This window comes from Anguilla rostrata, chromosome 16, assembly GCF_018555375.3.
Source record: "Anguilla rostrata isolate EN2019 chromosome 16, ASM1855537v3, whole genome shotgun sequence".
NCBI classification, from domain to species: Eukaryota; Metazoa; Chordata; class Actinopteri; order Anguilliformes; family Anguillidae; genus Anguilla; species Anguilla rostrata.
Genome location: NC_057948.1, coordinates 18,692,265 through 18,713,616, shown reverse-complemented (window position 1 = coordinate 18,713,616; position 21,352 = coordinate 18,692,265). Strand labels below are relative to the sequence as shown.

The following is a 21,352-nucleotide window of genomic DNA, read 5'->3' as shown; positions in this document are numbered from 1 at the left end:
AACTATCTTAACATATGAATATTAAAGTAGATGGGTGCATTTACAATGAATATAAGAGATGATCAGATGAGGATTTCATAACGCATCAGGTGCTTCTTTATTATTGGGTCAAATATGTATCTTGCGATATTTAACGATTCCACTAGATGACAGTGTTACTCTTAATGTCTGCATTGAACACAGTGGTTTTTCAGCCCGAGGCCAGACCATATTGTAGACCAAACCAGCAGGATAGGTGTATGCCTGCATGAGTACCCACTGCGTAACACTGCCTTGTGGGAAAGTGTCTTTATTACTTTGGTGGTAAATAGGCTTGCTGTATATATACTAATCTGATTGGCTGCGGAAGGCAAACATCCGCAAATCCTCTCTTCGTCATATAGACTAACCAATGCCGCCCCAATTTATATTGGAAGGATTCAGTTTCTGTCTAGATGTACAACAGAAACTACCGTGAAACCAATCGTAATAGAGGGAGATTTATTCCATCTAGTAGAAGAGGTGGAAAGTATACTCATTGGTTTCCCCAGATTTTGGTTGAATGATTTAAAAAAACTATACCAAATCAATACCTTACTTCTTTATAGCATATTCCAGATATTCAGCCTCCCTCAGCTGCAGTGGACGTAGGCTACACACATGAATTTCCATGAAGTTGTACAGCGTTCGGTAGCAAGTGACATACACAAAAAATAGCACAAGCCCAAGTTACTTGAATGGATGTAGAAAAACATTGGTAGCATAGCTTTGGAGTATGGCTTGTTAATTTTCTATAAAGCAAGGTTTTGTTGTAACGTGTCTTAATTTTTATATTAATAATTTGTTATGCAGACATTTTAGGAAGTTTTTTAAACAGATAATAGCATGTACTGTATTTTGTATATGTCTATGAGTAACTTGGGTATTTTTTATGTTGAAAACATTTTTGTTGAGATCTGATGTGTGGTTGTATGTTCATTTGATTTTAATGTGCTACATGAGATTCAGTATCTTCAGATTGATATCAAATTTTTCCTAGTTGTTTTGTTCAGTGCTCCAGCCAACCTCACAACCTGGTTTATGGCAAGGTGTCTCCCACATGGTTATTTTGGAATCTTATTTGTCAGTGGAATATCAGTATCAGGAGAAATTGCATGCTAGAGTGTTCAGGTCTAATACCAGAGGAGTCAGACCCAAAGTATCTCCAGATGTGACTCAGATTTGATTTGGACAGCTCAAATCCACACACCAATATTTCATGGCAACTTACTTCACAAATGTTTTTAGTTTTGAGCTGAATTTAGATTTTTAAATTTTGAGTTGAAGTTATGCCAACTAACGTTCATTAGTTCAGAAAAACTCAAAATATTTTAGGTTTTTCTTACAATTAAATTAAAGTTTTCTGAACAAAACAACTAATTAATTTTAGTTGGCAAAACAACTTTAAAATTTAGCTCAAGACTAAAAGAGTTAGTGAAGCAAGTTGCCTAGAAAAATTGAGTATTCTGTACTTTTTTTACAGTGCATATTCAATGTGAGACAACAGTTAATTTTAACATCAGATTTTTCAATACATTGTGTGTTGCATAAAAATACAAATGGGGCCTTAATTAAGTTTCACACTTAAAACCTATTGGTTTTGAGACACATAATCAATTAAAGAGTTCATTTTTTAAATCAGTGCAAAATCGATTTATTATGAAACACAATTTCTTTTTTTTAAATTCCATCCTTTACAATAATCAGTAATGTTACAGTACGGTACATCAGGTGGTCATCCCAGGTTTGCCTATAAAAAAAAAAACAGTGGGCACAGAAAGCTAGCCTGCAACTGAAGCGCCACTGAAATCAGCAGCCCAAATGGCACTTTGTATGACTTCAATAAAATACAAAGGGACTGTAAGGCCGATTCAAGGCCTTGTTGAGGTTTGCTTACTGTAACTCAGCTGGGGATACAGTAGTTTCAATAAATATCCTGACAATATACTCCATACTGTGTGGTGTGTCCATTTCTAGGCCCCTGACCATTTAAGTTCAAAGCCATTGTATACAATTTTGAATTTAAAAAAACTTTATTATTCCTAAGAATGTTTAAAACCTGTGGTATAACGACCCCCTTCATAACAGACCAGAAAATGACAGTGAGTCATAAAGTCCATACCCTGAACCATTTACATATAAAAATAATTAGAATAATCAAACACAACAATATATTATCTTACATAAACAAAAACTCCCTAAGTTTACTCAGTAGTTCTGAATTTTGTGTGCTGCCTTTTTAAAGGGATGACAACATTTTGACATTATGAAAAGGACATGAATAAATGTAACAAACACAGACACACAAAATACATTGGTTTAGCTTAAAGGGAACATTGAGGTGTTTTCTGTAAAGTAACAGTAGTCAATCTTTCATAAATGAATCAACAGATCTGCCCTAATCGTACACTGAAATCAGCACCATGATGTGTGTTCATATTTGCACATTAACTTCAGGGACTGTGGACTGATGGACATACCAAGCATACACCATGCCTAGCGCTCTTATTATAAGACCCATTTATAACCTGTTCATTTACAATTTGTCCAACTAAACACTTTCCCAGGGAATTATTTTGTTTTGGGATATCCATAGATGCTTTTTAGCTATGTATGGCATACACATTAGGTAAAATATTAGTGAATGCTTAACTTAGTGATTTAATCATAATAGGAATAGAAGCAAAGGCCTATTTTGTTTCACAATGTAGGTCACTCTTTCTTATTTCCCTTTTGTTCTTTGAGGTACAGTTATTATGAAATAAAATCGCACTTGCATGTTGTGATGTATAATTTTCAATAGAAAACATAGAACTGTTTGGAAAACAGGTAGCACAACAGTGACTAAGATATTTTTCTGTTCTCCCAATATCCAATAGGGGGAGCCAAACGCTACAGGCCATCAACGACATGGCAGCAACACCTCTTACTCTTTATACTAACCACTGACCACCCCAATAACAAAACTAGCTACAGTTTGGCTGTGTTTGGTTTCAAGCCCCATTCTACCCATTGACAAAAACTAACGGGATTATGGTGACAATGTGCACACATTAAATTTCCTATTTAACAGAAAATGTATTAAAAGGAGGGAAAGGATCAGAGGTATACAAAAACAAACGGATGTTTCATTTGACCTGAGCTTTTTCTTCATGTAAAACTATTAAAAGTACCTGGTCATGAAATAAAAAACTTGTTTGGTGATGTGATCCCTGAAAGTGTTGCTGTGATACCAATGGCCCCCTTGCAGTGGTGACCTAAGTGTATGAGCGGCTACTGCTGGTCTGTGGGCAGCCTGTCAGCCAACAGGCTGGTCTCACAGTCAATCTGTGGCCCTTGCAGAACACACCTCTGTTATCTCCACACCCCATTTACAAGCAGTGTGTCTCTCACCAAGGGTGTTGACTTCTGTTGTTCTTGTTGACAGAAAGAAAAAAAGTCATGATAGTGACCTTATCTTGAATGACCGTGTGTAAGTACCTATGTCTGGGCTGGCCTGCCAGCCTTCCGCTCCTCACTGTAAGCACCCAAAGTCTCAGTTTGGGAATAGGTGGCGCCCCCTGGTGGCCAGTTCTTAGTTGGAGGCACGGGCGGGGGTCTTGGGCCTTCTGTTGCGTTTGCCCCTCTTGGCGAGGGCGTAGTAGAGCGGCAAGCTGAAGGTGTAGATGACACAGAGGCTGAAGAGCACGCAGAGCAGCCCTGCCCCTATGGTGTTGGCGAAGGTGATGGGTGGCGCGTGCACCAGGAGCCACTGCCGGCGCAGTGTCATGTCCATCTCGATGGCCTGCATCTGGAAGAGCGTGCCGATGATGCCGCACACATGAAACAGCTGGTGGCTGTGACCTGCCAAGAGAAAATCATTGGTCAGTCTGCCAAGCAGAAGTACACCTGTTTCTCATATTTTTTTTAACAATTTACGATTCATCTTTTACTTTGAATTTTCCTATATATTTTCATAAATAATGCATTCAGAACATTAATCTTTTCCCCCTCCCTTCTCTCATCCCATCCGTATCCCCCAGCAGTCCCTGGAGCGTACTCAACCCTGTCTTGAGCCCGATTTCACCCGAATATCACCAGGACAGAAGCCCTGAGCGAGGTTTCACTCAGAAAAGCATCATGTTTTCTATAACCTTTCAGTGAAGAGCTAAGGATAATTCTAAGTTCTTCAAGGATTATTTATGTTGCTGCAATAGTCAAATGTCTGTGAAAATTGCTTTTTAAAGATGTGATTAAAAACATACAAATATTGCCAGATTTGACTAGAAGCTTATCAGTTAGCAATAAAGATGGACACATATGGATTTTGCAGACAGCTGTCTATTTAATGGCTTAGGTCACACAGATTCCACAGTTGTCTAAGGAGAAGCTTTTTAAAGAAATGCAAAGAGACTCCACAGGACGTGGGGGTGCTGGGGAGGCTTCGCTCACCGAAGTAGTCGAAGCAGCCGGGGGCGAGGCGCTCGGGCAGGTGTGTGGCGAACAGGAACCCGGTGAGGAAGGCCAGCGATGTGTGCCAGTAGTGCAGGGTGTTGGTCCCGTTATCAGTGCAGCCCTCACCAGCGCACACAAAGATCTGTGGAGACAGCAGCGTCACCGCTAACCAGCTCTCATTCCCGCACCCACAACCGGGTAAAAAAATATCCACTCAGATTCACATTCTTTTTTAACCTTTTTACACACCAATTTACAAAGGCCAGTTCTTCCTCTTATGTTACTAACGAGCACCGCAGCTGAAGACTGTGCTCTCATTTTGGCAACCCAGTGACTGTTCTGCACACTGCAGGTCACACAGTACCACAGGAGGGCTAGCACTTGGATGGGTGGCATATTTCACTGACACTGAATTATTACCCAATGGGCAGTCGTTATGCCGGAAGACTTAATGACTTAAACAATTAAAGATGCAGTCTGACTATAGAATCCGGACAGACCAGAAGAATCACCCTTTTTTGATGAAGCAGATTAGGATCCTGTGAACTGAAACCCTCACTTCCTGGGTGACACACTGGGTAATTATGCATCACTCAGCAGTAGCACAGTCAGGATTGTGAACTATGGGGAGAACAGGTATTTGTGAACTATTCAGGAATAGAAATGCTTCTAGAGGTTTCGAGAGTGTTTTAGAAGGTGACAATGTAAATGAATCCGTGGAACAACAGACTTACCCTGTAGAACACAGGAATGTTGTCAAACAGGTATGGGTAAGCAAAGGCCAGGACGCGTAGGGTTCTTCCATACTTTGGAGTTTGGCACTCTGGAAATCTGGGTTCAGAAGAGATCGGGTTTGTCTCATGTCTTTGCTCTGACTCATACTTTCATGTTTTCACAAGTTAAAGCAGCGCACACATTCTGTACATGACAATAGTGTCGTGGAAACCAGATTCATTCAAGGTACACAAACAGATTACATTTGCACCCTGAAATTATGAATCAGCGGAGTGCTACCAAAATGATTCAGACTGTATCTTACACAGGAGTTAAATTAAATCTCATCAGTTCATGTCGGTATCTGTTATATATAAGAAACACACTGGCATAGTATAGACCTGAACAGATATGTTTTTTGGTGTACATTTGGATTACGGGCTCTACTGGCAAGAGAAAGGCCCTCTGCACAAGCTACAGGCCTCTCCAGCTGTGCCACGAAGAGCTAAATCCCTTTTAGGTTTCACCTCATTACATAGACCTTGAGGCAATTCCAAATATTACAAGAATGCTAAATAGGTTTTTTTGTATCATACACTCAGCATTGTACCACCAGATACTTTCCTTACAACGCTGTTATTAAGAACAATGCTTTGATTTGTACACAATTAAGGCATTACAACAACAAATTAGCATATCTATGAAAATCTAAATATAAAAATCCTTTGAAAAGTGTAAAATGGTTTTATTTCATATAAACAGGAAGCATAGCTAGGCAATGACTGTCTCAGGTTGGCAAAGGGTTATTCAAACTGCTCTCTAAGCCAGAGAAACACACCAGAAGAAAAATCATTGCATTAGCATCAGCTACCACAATGCTCGTTACCTTTTTATGGTGTCATGGTTATATTGCAGAAACGGTAAGCCAAGCCTTAGCAGGTGAGAGGAGAGGGAGAAGGTAAGTTAAGATAGCAATCATGCAGGGTAACACAAGTGAAAAAATACAGGAACAATAAGCCAGGAACCACAGCATCTACTATGACAATGTACAGTATCTCAACATACAGACCAGGAACAGCAGCAGCTAACACTGATAATGTACAGCATCTCTATATACAAGTCAGGAACATCAGCATCCACTGGCCAAGATATTATACAGTCTTCAGTATGCAGTTCTGTGCTGCTTACAGTATCAGAGTAGATGCTGTCTTTGATTGATAATGTGTAATAAGATGTTAAAGGTCAAGTCTGTGGATATCATGCCATGCTTATGTTAGATATTCATTGATCCTTATATCAACTGGATGGAAAATTAGATAGGGCCTCAGAAAGGAAACAAAGAGAAGGAGGGGGTGGTGTGACACACATCTAAAGGTTAAAGACACTGTTCTCCTTGCTGGAGAGGAAGGATGGTGTTTGCTCCCAGGTTTATAAAAGGCAATGATAAACAACATGGACACAAGCACGGTTTCATACTACCGACGAAAAGAGAAAGCTACACAGAAGCTGCCTGCTGTTGCCAAAAGAGTAGCCCACTGTGGTTAGTCATCCTAAAGCCTCCTTGTGACTTCGTGGAATGAGCTTCCCAGTGCAGTCTGGACAGCAGAAGCCCTGTCCATCACCCTACGTAGACCAAAGACCTGCCTCCTCAGAATGCATCATGGCTCCCCTGACCCTCTTTAGACATCCTCTCTTTCTTATCGGACTTCCCTTTGGGTTAGTAATGTAATCGATGTAGCTGTGTAAAGATATGTTAGCTTTGTACTGGTATTTACTTTTGCTGACAGTACTAATTGTTTGTTTGCTAGGCTAACTTTACACTTACGTTACATTACATTATAGGCATTTGGCAGACGCTCTTATCCAGAGCGACATACAACAAAGTGTATAACCAAAACCAGGAACAAGTGTGTTGAAAATCCTAGAGGGAAGTACAGTTCCAAGTGCAGGGAACGACTGCGTAGTTTAACTTGGACCCTGTAGGCTAATCTGATTAAGACATCAAAAATAGCAACAAAGCAGTCTATGCAAATAAAACAAGTAGTAGTTGAGTAGGTACAGGTGCAATAACTAAGTCAACTAAGATAAACAGCTTACCTAGCTACACTTATTGATTATAAAACGGCCTTCTGTGCCTTCTTGGTGACATCCCACTTTTGTATTCCTAAGTCAAACTGTGATGCCGAATACGTTCATAAAAAACTCTGAATGACAGCATTTGCTAAGTGACTGCAATGTAGTGTGTGAGCGCTGTCACAGTCGTGCGCATTTTGTCCACTGCGCTCCCTCAGGTCTCCTCACCGTGAGTAGCAGGCCAGAGCAGTGCAGATGATGGTATTGAAGACAGCAATGGGGATGTAGTACAGGTGGAAGGTGCTGTTTACCCATTTGTCAGGGAAAACATACGCAGAGTAGGTTATGGCTGACCCTGGGGAACACACGTATAAACACACACACACACACACACACACACACACAGCTGTTAGGATCTCAGAGAAATCATCTCAAGTTAAGGAACAGTAACAGTAAAGCACCGACACTGTTGGACAGCAGACATTTACCCCCCTCCCTGACTCACCGAGGCTGTAGAAGCTGAGGGCTCCGTAGTCAAAGAAGAAGCAGACGTGCCTGGCGCGGGCAGACATGGTGCTGAAGGTGTGGGCACAGCTGGAGGCCAGCGGGTACATGCAGGCAGACACCAGGAACACCAGCAGCGGCCACGTGAAGACATCGCGCCAGGCGTCCTGCATCAGCACCACCGTCAGCAGCTTATACAGGAAGTACCTGCCGAGACAGACAGCAGCACCACCGTCAGCAGCTTATACAGGAAGTACTTGCCGAGACAGACAGCAGCACAGCTCTTCACACCTGGGGGCGCTCCCAGCCTGCTGCGTGGTGCCGACCAATCAAACGCCTCCAACGCTCCGCAGGAGGAGGGACGACCCGGGGCCTTGCGCTGCACTCTTAGGTGGCAGCGAACTCCACAGCCTCCAGGCAGGAAGCAATGCTCCGCTGAGCGTGCCCCCGCACTCCATAGGGAGTCTAACAGGGATCAGGAGGCACTGGAGAAGAAAGCCATCCCACAGCCATTTGAGAGCTCCATTTCGAAAAGTGTGTAACACACCTGATAATAGTTAACACAGTGCAAGAGGGGAGTGAGCATCTGCTGAAGGTGGGTAAAACCCAAACTGAACTGGTGCTGTGAGAACCATGCCATCTGATGGATAAACTTCATGCCCTATAGTGCCACAGTCCCACAGGCTGCCCAGTGAACCCAGTGGTGGTTTGTACTCCGTTTGAATGGGTGCCTCATTTAAGAGACCGTGTATCTGCTTTTGGAAGTCACAGCTTTGAAATATCTACTAATTATGAGAACCCATTAGAGGGCATTACTGAGGCGCACTGCTCATTAAGAGCAACAGGAGGCCTCTCCGGTGTGCCCCAGCCAATCCCCAGACCAGCCATTGCCCCGCCCCGCCTGCCCAAGCCACCCCCTGCTCCGCCCCCTCTGGAGCCTCCTCAACCGGTTCTAGGGAATAACAAGGCAGCGCAGAGCTGTCAAACACAGCCCCTCTTCCCTTTGATAAACACGGGGAGCTGTTGCCATGGAGTCTGAGATTTCCTTATCGCAGCTTTGGGCAATGTTTAGTTTGCTAGGTGTGTATTTTTGAAGTGGCGAGATAAAAATGTGAGAGCCGGGGCTTTTGAGAGACGAGGAATGTGAGTCACATGTAATATTAGGGTAGCTGTAACAGAAAAAAAGGAAGTAGTGTTTGACATACCTAAGAAGGCGGAATTCTGAGGATGCCGCACTGCGGGCCTGACAGAGCTGCCGCAAGCGATGATATAGCACTCAGATAATAATAAAGTCCATGCTTGGGAAAATGAGAGCAAGCCTGTAGCACCGCACGCTCACACCTTGGGCTAAAAGCGAAGGGCTGGTGGACGGAGTCACAGCCACCATGAGAAACGTCTTCACTGGCACCCACCCAATGGGTAAACAGCACATGGTCTGAAATACAGAGATCCACTTTCCATCGCTAGCCTTAGTGAGAATCGGCCTGTGGGCTATACAACCTTCCTGGGAATGAGAAAACACAGCAGTGCTGAGAAAGGAAGGTGTCCAAGAGATACCTGGTCAACTATATATTCAATAGCTCAGCATCACATGACACCTAAACACTACTCTGTCCATGCACCATGCATAAAACCAATACGGAAAAACGACCCAGTCAGAAATTAGTAGCTCACAACATGCCAAAACAATGCCGTCATGACCTTATTTCAAATGCCATTTCGTGAGCGTTACAGCATGCTGGCCTGCGGGTGATGTGCTGATGTCGTGATGTTCACTATTTTTGCCATCGATTAACTTTTATTTGCTGTTATTAATTATTCCAGGCTGTTCTCTGCTGAAGAATGCAACACCTAAATATGTTATGATGAATGATCACGCAGGTGGAGGAGATACAGCTTCCAAACATGTGTTACACACATTTGACTTACAGTTGTGGAGCATGAATTTTGCTATTTGGAACAGCGTTGTTGAGTACGTTCAGTTCCTCAGTTTATAAGCCCCGCTCAACAAAAAAGGCTAAATAACAGCCAATACATTCCATCCATCAAAAAAGACATGAGACCATAGATATGAGGAAAACGTCACTGAGGTTACATTGTTTCTGTAGTCTATTTTTTTTCTGTAATCTATTTTTTAATAATATTTGAAAACCAATTGAATGTTTTAATGGTTCAAATAATCACAGTCCATCAAGATAAAATAGTTTCAGAACCAGCAATTTATACAAATATGTTAAATAAATCTATTGTGCACATATTTTGTCATTAAAACTAATACAACTCTAACAAATACACCTCCATTAACACAAGACGGATGATCACTCAGGGGATGTTGAACATAGTTCAGTACATAATTAACAGCTCAGTCAAACCTAATTAATTAAATGCAGGTGGAGCAAAACGCAGCATGAATTCTGTGTGCCTGAAGCCAGGGTTGTGAAGCTACAATAAAGCTAGCCTTATATGTAAGGCTCAAACGAGTATGACATGCCTCGCTCTATTAGAGACTGAGCATCTGGAATGGAGACTACAAAAACACTAACCCAAGATAATGAAGATGCCTTAGTTTTTACTAGGTGCCAGTTGTTCAGCAAGGGCCACTGTTGTCAAAGTTAGAAGCATTATGATTCATCTTAAGAGGTAACACAGTTATGCTTGGCAGTATGGCCAAGAAACTTCACAGGGACTGGCCCAAAATAATTATAACTAACCTTTATTTAAACAAGGTAGTTTGACTGCATGTCATTGGATGTGGGGAAAAAATGCAGAGGACCCAGAGTGGGGTTTAGACTGGCAGCGTACAGCAAGCATGTGTGCAGGAGGAAGTAGCCAAATGAGTATGGAGAGGCCGTTTAAATAGACCGCCCTGTTATGTGATAGGCAAACATCATCAGCTGATTCAGCCGGAGCCAGGCTTGATTCTCGTGGCCTGCCTGAACAAACACAAATCTCGATTTAGGCTACCATCTACTGTTTTTTGTATAAATTACAACCAAGATTTTGAGATGGTAAACTTTTTAAAGTAGCCATTAAATAAAAAGGACAAATAGCCCATACAAGATGATGCGAAAAGCTGTTTCAGTCCCTGCCTTTCAAAAGCCAGGAGGTCTCTCACCAGGTTGGCAGGAAGTGAGTCCAGATGTTGAGCGTCTCATTGGTCAGCTGGAACAGGCTGAGGACGCAGTCAGTGGCGGAGCTGCAGGGATGTCGGTACCCAGAGATGATGCCATCCTCATGGAACACCTATGCGGGGAAGGTAAACCAGCACCAGTCATACATTACACAGGGAGCACCACGTCAGGACAGGGATGTCCCTGCATTAATGCATTTCTCTCATTGACCTGCTACATCTGCCATAGAGATTGTGCACATTAAGAGCAAAATGAGACCTCTTTGGAGTGCTCCAGCCTATCCCCATTATTGCTGAATGTCTGAAAGATAGTGAACTCACTTTGGGGACCTGGTTGATGGTGAAAACACGAGGTAGTTTAATCAGGCTCAGCATGGCAAAGGGTGGGAATGGCGCTCGTTATCACTGAAGAGTTGTCCTGTGGGCCCTGTCCTGCTCCACGCCCATTCAAAATATGCTGACCACACCCAGCACGTTTCCACAGCGCCCAACTCAAATTCAGAAGGCAGGTCTGCAGGCAGGTTCTGGCTCCCGGACCCCCAGAGCAGAGACAAAGCAGGCAGCAAGACACTGATAACTTCCTGAATGGAGAGAGTGGACATGGATGACGAGGCATTATTCAGAAGCTGGTGAACATTGGCTTGTTAGCTTCTAAAAATATTAGCCACTGTATAGCTTATGAGGAGCTAACTACTGTAGCTAGAAACATATTGAAAATTCATATATATATATTGAAACAGTTCATATATGTCACAATAAAGAAAGGGAATGCCTGACATGGTTTTAGGGAAAACAAAGATATTGAGAAAGCACTTAATGACAATGGCTTCTTTACAGCGGCAGTTCTCTCAGTCCTGTCATCAGGGGATACTGTTGGACATGACACCTTTTCATTCAGACGTAACACCAACTGATTATACACCATATATGCATAGCAGCTGAAATAAGAGTATGATATAGCAGGTCAAACCAGCTGGCTTAGAGGTGCAGGATCATGCCAGGAGTTCCACTGACACAGAGAGGTCACAATAGTGCATTGTTAAACACTGGAGCACCAGGTGCCACTGACACCTTCTACATGGACCTAGAGATTTGTTATATTTTTAGACCTGACAACAGCCTTGGTGGATGCAGTGTTCCACATCTTGGAAGAGAATTCACGATAAAAACACAAAAGAGCAGAGAAGGCCAATAACACAGTACTTGTTTATAAGATGCAGAAGCTGGGCCCTGATCCTTTTATTTATTTATTTATTTATTTATTTACTGTCTTCAAAGGAGTGCTGACCCACATGGAAATAATATATCCACTATATGATTTATTTGTGCACATTAAAGCTGTGGAGCTTTGATGAATCTCAATTCTATGAACTTGTTGGATCAATTTCCCCAAACTGCTCAGAAGCTAAACTAGACATACTGTACTCAATGCCCATCTGTGGTGCCCAGCTAATTTTATATATTAATGTTGGTTAGTTAGCAAGAGGTAATGTATGATGATGGCTAATGCCTTGCGCTCCAGGGCTAGGATGTTCACATTGGGAGAAAATAAGACAACTCAACATTTTGTCTACTATACTGACTATACTGCCAGTATATAAGATAGACACCTAGAACTACCCTTTCAGGCTAAATTTCAGTAAGCCACACTGTAGTGGTCATAGCATAGTTCTTAGTAGTTCCCAGTTTCCTGACTATTCTGCATAATGTACTGTACATAATGAATAACATCCAAAGCCTTGAAAGGTATATACTGTTCCTTTTTGCTCAGCTCAGAAGTTGATTATGTTGGAACTTTGGCAGTATGCTGAGAAATGCCATTGCACTGTTAAGACAAATTTCATCTTCAGAATATGACTGATGTTTTTTTTACCTGCGCAAAGCGTTACTTTATTAAAGCTAAAGTTCCAATAGGAAAGTAGAAGGAATGTATACAGCCATTCCTCAACAGGGCAGATACCCGTTTACTGTACGTATTGCACCATGGCCTTGCTGAAAGGAAAACAGAGGACTCATAAAAAGGGGCCATGGTACAGCTATCATGACATTAGCCCATTCATACACTTTAAAGTTCCTGATTTATTTACAGGATACATGCAGTAGTCACAGGCAGCCTCAACAGTTCACTGATTAGCTAGCTATTGCTGTGTTTACGTGTGTTGCTATGTCATTCCCATGTATATTACTTCATGAGCTACTTTCACTATTTGTACAGTCATTCTTGTCAGTATAGACAGCAAACAAAAATTGAGGTGAATAATTACTGAATTTACTTGAATAAAGTTGAATAAATCATTACACATGCAATCAATAGACAGCCTGGTAATTATCCATTTATCCATCCATTTTCTAACTGTTTGATCCAGATCAGGGTTGCGGTGGCAAAAGGGCAAGCAGAACATCCCAGATGTCCCTCTCCCCAGCAACTTCCTACAACTCATCCCGGGGGATCTCAAGGCGATCCCAGGCCAGCCGGTGGATACACTCCCTCTAGCATGTCCTAGGTCTGGCCCTGGGTCTCCTCCCGCTGGACGTGCCTGGAACACTTCCAGAGGGAGGTGCCCAGGAGGCATCCTTATCAGATGCCCAAACCACCTCAACCTACTCCTTTCAATGTGGAGGAGCAGCGGCTCTACTTTGAGGTCCTCCCGGATAGCTGAGCTTCTCACCCTATCAAGGAAAGTAAGCCCTGCCACCCTACGAAGAAACTCCATTTTGGCCGTTTGTATTCGCAATCTCACTCTTTTGATCACTACCCATAGCTCGTGACCGTACGGACAAAGATCAACAGGTAAATTCATCACCACCATCTGATACAATGCCTGCATTACTGCGGCTGCTGCACCTAGATAGCGGTCGATCTCCAAATCCCTTTTTCACCCACTCGTGAATAAGACTCCGAGACACTTGAACTTGTTGACTTGGTAAGTATTACAGGTGTTAGTGGCTACAGACAGAGACTGTTGGATGAATTAATGTAGACCATCTAATAGCAGGGTACAGTGAAGTCCTAATACCAGGTGAGCATGACTTGAAGCCTTGGTCAGCACTTTTACATACAATCTGAGACTATAAACAATTACAATGCAGAATATACTTATATTTCTGTTTGCAAAAAGAAATACCAAATCAAATCAAGTCTTTATTGCCTCTCAAGAGGAAATTAAACTGAAGCCAGGCACCACAACAGAACACATATTGCAACAATATTCCAACACAATAATCTAAAACCATAAAAGATTAAACCACAAATACAAAAAAGCATCAGCTAAAACCATATACTGCACAGATCAGGAAAAACTGTATCCAGTAACAGCATGATCGCATAAAATGTGCAAAATGTGCAAACTGTCAAGTACCAAAGTACTTAAGCGCATAAGATCACGTGCAAATTCAGTCTACTTATTGGCATATGCATAAAAGAGACTTTGTCTTTAGTCCCCACATACTGTGATTGGTCTGTTAAAAAGTCTAAAATCCATCCAAAGACATTAATATTAATATTAGAAAATCAGATGTACCGAGGTACAGTATAGCAAAGCAAGATTTTATGTGTGAAATTTCCTTGGGAGAGGAAACTTACTGTTAAAATTACAACTACCATTGGAATGTTGTAAATGTGAATAACCTTTTTTGCAAATTTACCCAATGTGTGTATCTGTAGTACAGTATTGTGGGTATGAAGTTACGCGGCTATGGTTCACTCTGTTCATACTCCAGCTGTCTCCTTGAAAGTAAAATGGCCTTTCCGAACATTGCATTTTATAACATGCACCTCTGTCTTCATGATCCACAAAGGTGCATGGCCAATCATACAATTCAATAAGTAAGCATGTAAACAGATCATTTAAAATATCAGAAAGTTGATTACTTGCATGCACATGTATATCAGTATATAACCTCCCCTACAGAGAATGGCAAGGGACAAAGATACAAAAAAGCAGCAATTTCTTTCCTGTGCTATTACATATCCAAAGTGTTTTGGTTTTCCCTATTAACTTAAATCAAATTAAAATTTCATTTTATGTTGTTTCGGTTGATATCTACAAAATACTGTATTATCGCTTTTAGGGTTGCTACAAATACAAAAAATACACAAATATTTAGGGTTTTTTCTAGATAAAACACTAAAAGATTTACCAAAATGCTACACAAATCTAACCTAGATGTTAAAACAAAGTTGCAAAAGGCACATACCAGTCTTCAGTCCTGCAGATCTGAACAGTGGTTCTGGTGTCAACTTCTTCAGAGAGCCAGCTTTGCTACTGAAAATTTCCACATCTAGAAAAAAAAAAAACTCATAATGAATGATTTTAGTTTGTTTGAATAGGAGCAAGGCAATGTTAATATTAAATCTCACCAACTACACCCACCCAAATACACTGCCAGACAGACTAAGAGACACTAATCAAGCTGAAGCTTCAGATGCTCTTATGGAAAATTACAAAACCAGGGCTTAAACCAGAGCTTTCTTACTCAGTACAGTTTGTGTGCTTATTCTGTAATGGGTCCATAGTCATAGTTCACTGACTGTACACCTGTGTTGTTTACTCAGTCACCTGCACTCCACAGAGAACACTGCCATTGCGGAATTAAAAACACAAAGATTAAACGTCCAATTTAGCCATAACAGGAGAGCCTGTCTAGTCTCTGGGGCCATCTCTCTCTTGCTCTCTCTCTCTCTTGTTGTCTCTCTCTCTCTCTTTCTTGCTCTTTCTCTCCACACACACACACACACACACAAAAGACACCTATAATATTTTCTTCAACCATTAGCCTGGAAGGGAATATTTAATGTTTTTCATATTGATGAGAGCTACAAATTCCCCCAAGCTGTAAGGAGGCTGTTGTAAATTTCAAAATGCACCTGTACATGGAAGTATAAAAAATAATCTCCTTTGTGAGAATAACTTTATGTCTCCCTACATGAAAAGCAACATCAAAAAGGGCAGCCATATTTTGCAGGAATTCATATGAAAAAACAACTTTGGAGGCTGTATGAGGTCATTTTCTCTTTCCTGCTGCTTCCATCTTATCCTGCTCACTAAAATGTCAGAAAACACAATACACTTCTTACCAGATTCTCATTGATTGTGGCTGACACATTTGTTAAACGTTATAAGAGATTACACGCACACTGCTTATGAATGCTCTTATACATGTGTTCGCCCTGTTGCACCTGTCTATAATTTAGATTGTGTGCGTTCTCCTTTTACGTTGTAAAAAGTGAACATTTCTGAGACGTAGGCATATTTTTGGTAGTCAGCCTTGCATTTACGAAGCTTAGAACAAAATAAGTCAGGCTTGCATTTGAAGAGATTTCTAGCAGAATCTTCTGAACATTCATTTTACTTTCACCATCATCAGATTTTATTGCAACAAAAAGATCTATAGTAAACTTTCATTTTCCACCATCAAGACAAGAAGGACAAAAAGAAAAAAAGGCTACCTTCAGCCTTTTAACATTTTTAGTGTGGCACGAAAAATGAAAATAATCACCTTTATAGTGTTCTAACAAACAGTGTGTTCAGTCTTACCGAATGCTTAGTTATGTTGTTACGCATCATAACGCCAGACATAAAAAATACACTTACAATGTCGCAAATAATGTTTTAAACCTCACTGATAATAACACCATTAACTGTGAACAAGATCAGACATGTTCAGTTTGGGGAGGCAGAGCCAACAGGTTTCTCTGTCCTGACGGGATGTGACTGACACCCCAATACAGCAGAGATCAGCAGAGTCAGAGAGAGCGGTGAGCTCAGGCGCAGTTCACACCCCACAATGTCACCTTAGCAGCTAATGCCTTTCTCTTCCTCTAACTTTGTTTATACACCACACGTCAATAAATATAAGTCCCTCATTCTCAATGAAATGCAGTCTCTGCCACAAAAGCACCTTCATGCTTAGAAATCTCAGTGGATAATTAACTTGTTTCTTTCAACCAATCGGGTTTGAGGACATGAGTGCTTGGTGAGTAAAAGAGGGAGCAAAAAAAAAAGAAAATGCAAACATATTGCAAAATATGCTTACTTTAAGAAAATGTTTTTCTTTCATAAAAAAACAGACAAAATGTTTATACTGTGGTTTCTCAGCTCCCTTAATAACTTTATGATACTCATAAGCCAGAAGTAAACATTGTGTGATGGTTCGTGGTTTGTGTAGGAAGACCGGATGTCAGAAGTGGCGACCAAAGGTTTCCGCGGAGACGCGTGTGGGTCACTACGGCTCGCACGCACAGCCTGGCACGGCTGGCTCCAGTACACCCCCATAACACACCAGCTACGTCAAGCTGCAAATGGGTAACTAGCGGTTAGTCACACCTCAAACACATTCTAAAAAAACAGACGGGTGCAGAAGGCCCGAACACGGGGAAAAGAGGCGTTCCACTCCGGTTCCCAGCCACCTTGAGTCAAAGGCTTAAAAATCAAACAGAAGCCAAACATTTAGATGGGGGCAATCTCATGAATGTACAACTTGCCTTCATTAATTTTTAAGTGTCAACATCCAAACAAACAGTGGGGAAATCACAGTGAGGTGAAATGTGCTATGCGTCCCTTGTTCTTTTCGCCTGTTGGGTAATGGCTAAAAAGCATCACTGCCATGAACAGTTGAAACATACCAATAGAAAATGTTGCCCTTAATTCAAGAAAGAAATAAGGGGGGTAGGGGGTCAATCTTATAGGCCTCCCTGAAACTCATCTACATGTCACTGCCACTGCTGCTGTATCTAAGGAATAGTCTCATCTATAACAATGACCAAGATCAGATTACTGTTATATTCACATGCGTATCTGTGGCACCCTGAGAATACTGAACTTCCTGCACGCAGAGAAACAAACAAACACGTTTCCAACTGAGACGCAGCCCCAGGGTCCCACAGCACCCCCCCCCCCCCCCCCGAGGCTGTGCCCACCCCCAGTGTGACCTGTTCACTGCAGAGTGGAGAGAAGCAGAACAGGGGGTGTGGGTGGGGGGTAACCTTCCAGCCGTAGCACACACGTGGGGGTTCAACGGAAAATTACTCACCAAAACAACAGTTCTGGTTTTGACCCCAGGCCTTCTCATATATCATTTACTGCTTCAAATGCATTCAGCTTTGCCACAACTTAGCATACACAGACAGGACGCTAAACGCAGCCACTCACGGGGACCCTATCTTTAAAGAGCCTGGGTGAAATTCATTTCTGTGCAATGAAGAATTTCTGGTTCCTAATACTGAGAACTGACATGTTCGGCACGCCTGCATGTTTCTGTTGGGATATTTAATTCTTCCAATGTATTACTTGTTTCGTCATGTGTACGTCTTGTGTTGTCTAACTACCTGATAATCAGAGAAGGCGATGTTTGCCCCAACAAGAAAAGGAAAGTCGACCTATAGTGGATCCGGTTTGTCTACAGGTACTGCTGAGATGTCTCATTACCAGCCAACAAACTTGTCCGGCAAGGTTGAAGGTGACAGAAACTTCTACAGTATTCACACCCACAAGTTTATCCCAGGGTCAAGTCCTCACCTAGAGACATCATGGGAGGGGTACTGTTTGGAATATGCAAGGGCATGGTAGCACCTGCCCATACAATTCCATACAAACAGCCTCACAGTGCAGAGAACTTCAGTGCAGTTGAGCGAGTTCGTCAACATCCACTACAGAAGGTAACATTACCAGCTTCCCTGGCTGAGAACCTTGGTCTGTAGCTGTGAGCTAATCACACCCACAGTGTGCAAGCCTCCTAGTTTTCAAGTGCACCATCAGCGCATTTTGTACGTACATTCCGATATGGTTAAAGAATTGATCACTATCATCTCCAACAAACAGCAGGCAGGTGGAGTGGGTATTATGTAAATGGTCCCTGCATGGTCCATCTGTTCATCAGTGAACAGGGCAGCTAGGAAAAGCTATGTGCGGCTTTGGATTAAACAGGGTGTAATACCTATGGAGCAAGGACAAAGATGCTGTGTTCAGGAGACAATATATAGCAGCTGTTAGAGAGTTACACGCAAGGCTCCAGTGCAAAGCCAATTTAAAGATGAATTGGTAAGATACATTTTATCCAGTGCATCCAATTTTGGATTTATTGGATAAAAAGGGATATTAGATATCAATATGCGTATAATGCGGGCCTGCAAACATATGTGCAACAGCTTAAACGTATGAAGAGCTTAAAATCCACACTTTTGTATGAAATAAGAAAAATCTATGTGTGTTCTACCCATGCGCGCGTGTGTGTACATATTGGGCATATATATATATGGGGCAGTTTGTTCAGGAGATGACTGATCGTATACATCACCAACATTGCTCCAAAGCAATTCTACTGATCTTTTTCACTGGGTTAAAAATTACTTGGAACTGACAAATTAGATGGAAATGCTGTAAGTAACAGCAGAATTGCAGAATCACTTCAATTTTTTTTTAAATCAACAGGCAGTAGGGGAATTCGTGATCTTTTGCATATGTGTGTCCCTTTCACAAAGATTACTGTCGTGATTCCTGTAAAAGTTATTTCTAATGTCACCTGATAGTTAAATGAATATTCCTGAAGTAGCCCTCCTTAAAAAGAAAAGAATGACAATCAAAGAACTCAAGTTTTCTGCTTCTTTGACTACAGATAGGCAGTTAGACAGTATGCATTACATATAAAATCGGGGTGTTCATTTCACGTTAACTAACCAGAAGTCAACAAATATGAACAACTTTGCAGCACATATAATTCAGCAATCGCACGAATTCACAAAATTACAAAGTGACCCACTGTCAAACTATAGCAATTAAGTTATCTAACTAGATGAAACCCAATGATACCTAATGGTGCGCATCTTACAGTATAAACGTAGCGTTTCTTATGTTCAAGATCAGGTCAATGCAGCTCAGCAACTAAAAATCAGGCTTCATACCAAAATCCTGTAATACCTGTTATGTTCAAACAATACGACTTTGTACAGATTCGGTGTTGACATCCATTAAAACCTGCAACCAAGAAGTCTTGTAAATCTCTACAGATGCTCAAATAGTAAAGCTAACAGATTCCCTTCAAATTATTCGCATGTCAAATCTTCCGTGAAAACAATGAAAGTTCTTACACGTGACTTTCCGAGGCAGGACGAACGGTGGAGCGCTGGTAGCTGGTAGCTCAGTTGCTGGTGAGCGAAATGCCGGTCCCTATTGCCCTCACTTGATCCAGCGAGTGAATCAAGTACAGCAAGTACACATTTTAAGTCCCTGATTTTGCTCCCCACCTGTGGGAACTTCTGTGTTCCGATTGGACAGAGAATCCCCGCCCTGGGTGGGGAGCCGTTACCTGGAGACGACACGTGACCAAACTTTCTTACTGGGAAGCAAAAGGTTTAAACAATGGTATGGTAACAGCTTACTATTGATATATTGTATTTATTTGGTTTGCTAGCAGTGCGTTCACAACAACGACAATGATAATAGTGATTGAGCGCGTATGAATATGAATGTCTATGTAAATTTATTTTCTAACGTGGTACTTTTGATTTATTTGCAGGCGGTGTAATGCAGTGGTCACAGTTCAACTCTATAAAGCAATATATGCTTTATAAAGAATGCTCAGTGCCTGCAAATGAACTCAATGAAAGTTAAAAACACTTCTGAGGGAACAGATCATGTCTCTGATAACGTATGACTTTTGAAATAAAAATATGAGAGAAAACAGGTTTGACTACATTTTGCCTAACACTGCATACAAACTGTTTATTTCTTTGCACCCACACCCTCTTTCTTTTGACATAATACATTTTTGAAATCACTCTTAAATGACCAATAAGTATAGTTTAAATAAACCCAGAAGTATCCAACACGGTACTGTGTCATCAACTGAGGCAACCATTGTGGTATTCTTTCATCTTCCATGCTATAGATAACCAAGAAGATGTAAAAAAAAGAAACTAGATTACGAACATTTACCAAACCAGCTCCAAGTAGCTTTTTATATTATATGTTCTATACTCAATCTGTTGTTTTGTGAAAGACATAAAGTATCCACCACCATGTTTATTGGCTTGCCCTCAATTAAACAACTAAATACAATTGTCCTCCACGTTATCTGTTATCTTCTGTCAAACTATTTTTGGCTGGACCGCAACAGCGGGGCCAGCCCTACAAATGCAAATGTCCATGACTGAGGCACTGAGTGATGAAGTTACACCATTGGTCAGCCGGAGAGGTCCAGCCATATACTAGGTTTTGACCTGGTCTTGTTAAATGAATGTAAAGTTTGGAAGCGTTTGCAATTGTGAATAAACTAAAGCAATTTAAATATTTAATGAATACCTTCCTTGTAAAGTCTGAAGCTTCTCTCAGATCAAGCATAACTGGTTGCTCTGTTCATTTTTTTTTTTTTCAGGCTGGCTCTATAACAATTAATTCTCAATCTACTTTTAATTATGCTGAAGCTAGCTTGTTTCTAATACACCTGTGCAAATACGAAATTAAAAGAATTTACTTTTTACTC

At 41.4% G+C, this 21,352-nt stretch overlaps 1 protein-coding gene and 1 long non-coding RNA gene across 4 annotated transcripts; one reads left to right on the top strand and one right to left on the bottom strand.

Annotated features, from left to right (window-relative positions):
* Window positions 1-1,647: 1,647 nt before the first annotated feature.
* paqr5a (progestin and adipoQ receptor family member Va) lies at window positions 1,648-20,098 on the bottom strand. 3 transcript variants are annotated; one of them, XM_064312878.1, is made up of 10 exons: window positions 19,959-20,098; window positions 15,071-15,154; window positions 11,195-11,454; window positions 10,859-10,986; window positions 7,745-7,950; window positions 7,468-7,594; window positions 6,053-6,097; window positions 5,187-5,283; window positions 4,450-4,594; window positions 1,648-3,861 (listed from the first exon to the last, which is right to left on the bottom strand). In XM_064312878.1, the coding sequence occupies exons 3-10, from the start codon at window positions 11,246-11,248 to the stop codon at window positions 3,593-3,595; spliced, it is 1,071 nt and encodes a 356-aa protein (XP_064168948.1). In that variant the 5' UTR covers window positions 11,249-11,454; window positions 15,071-15,154; window positions 19,959-20,098; the 3' UTR covers window positions 1,648-3,592. The 3 variants fall into 3 exon arrangements, with proteins under 3 accessions (XP_064168948.1, XP_064168950.1, XP_064168949.1); XM_064312880.1 differs by lacking the exon at window positions 6,053-6,097; XM_064312879.1 differs by lacking the exon at window positions 15,071-15,154 and having other exon boundaries at window positions 19,959-20,091.
* Window positions 20,093-20,616, top strand: LOC135242014 (uncharacterized). The gene is made up of 2 exons (XR_010326198.1): window positions 20,093-20,232; window positions 20,387-20,616. It is a non-coding gene; the product is annotated as an uncharacterized LOC135242014 (long non-coding RNA).
* Window positions 20,617-21,352: the final 736 nt, after the last annotated feature.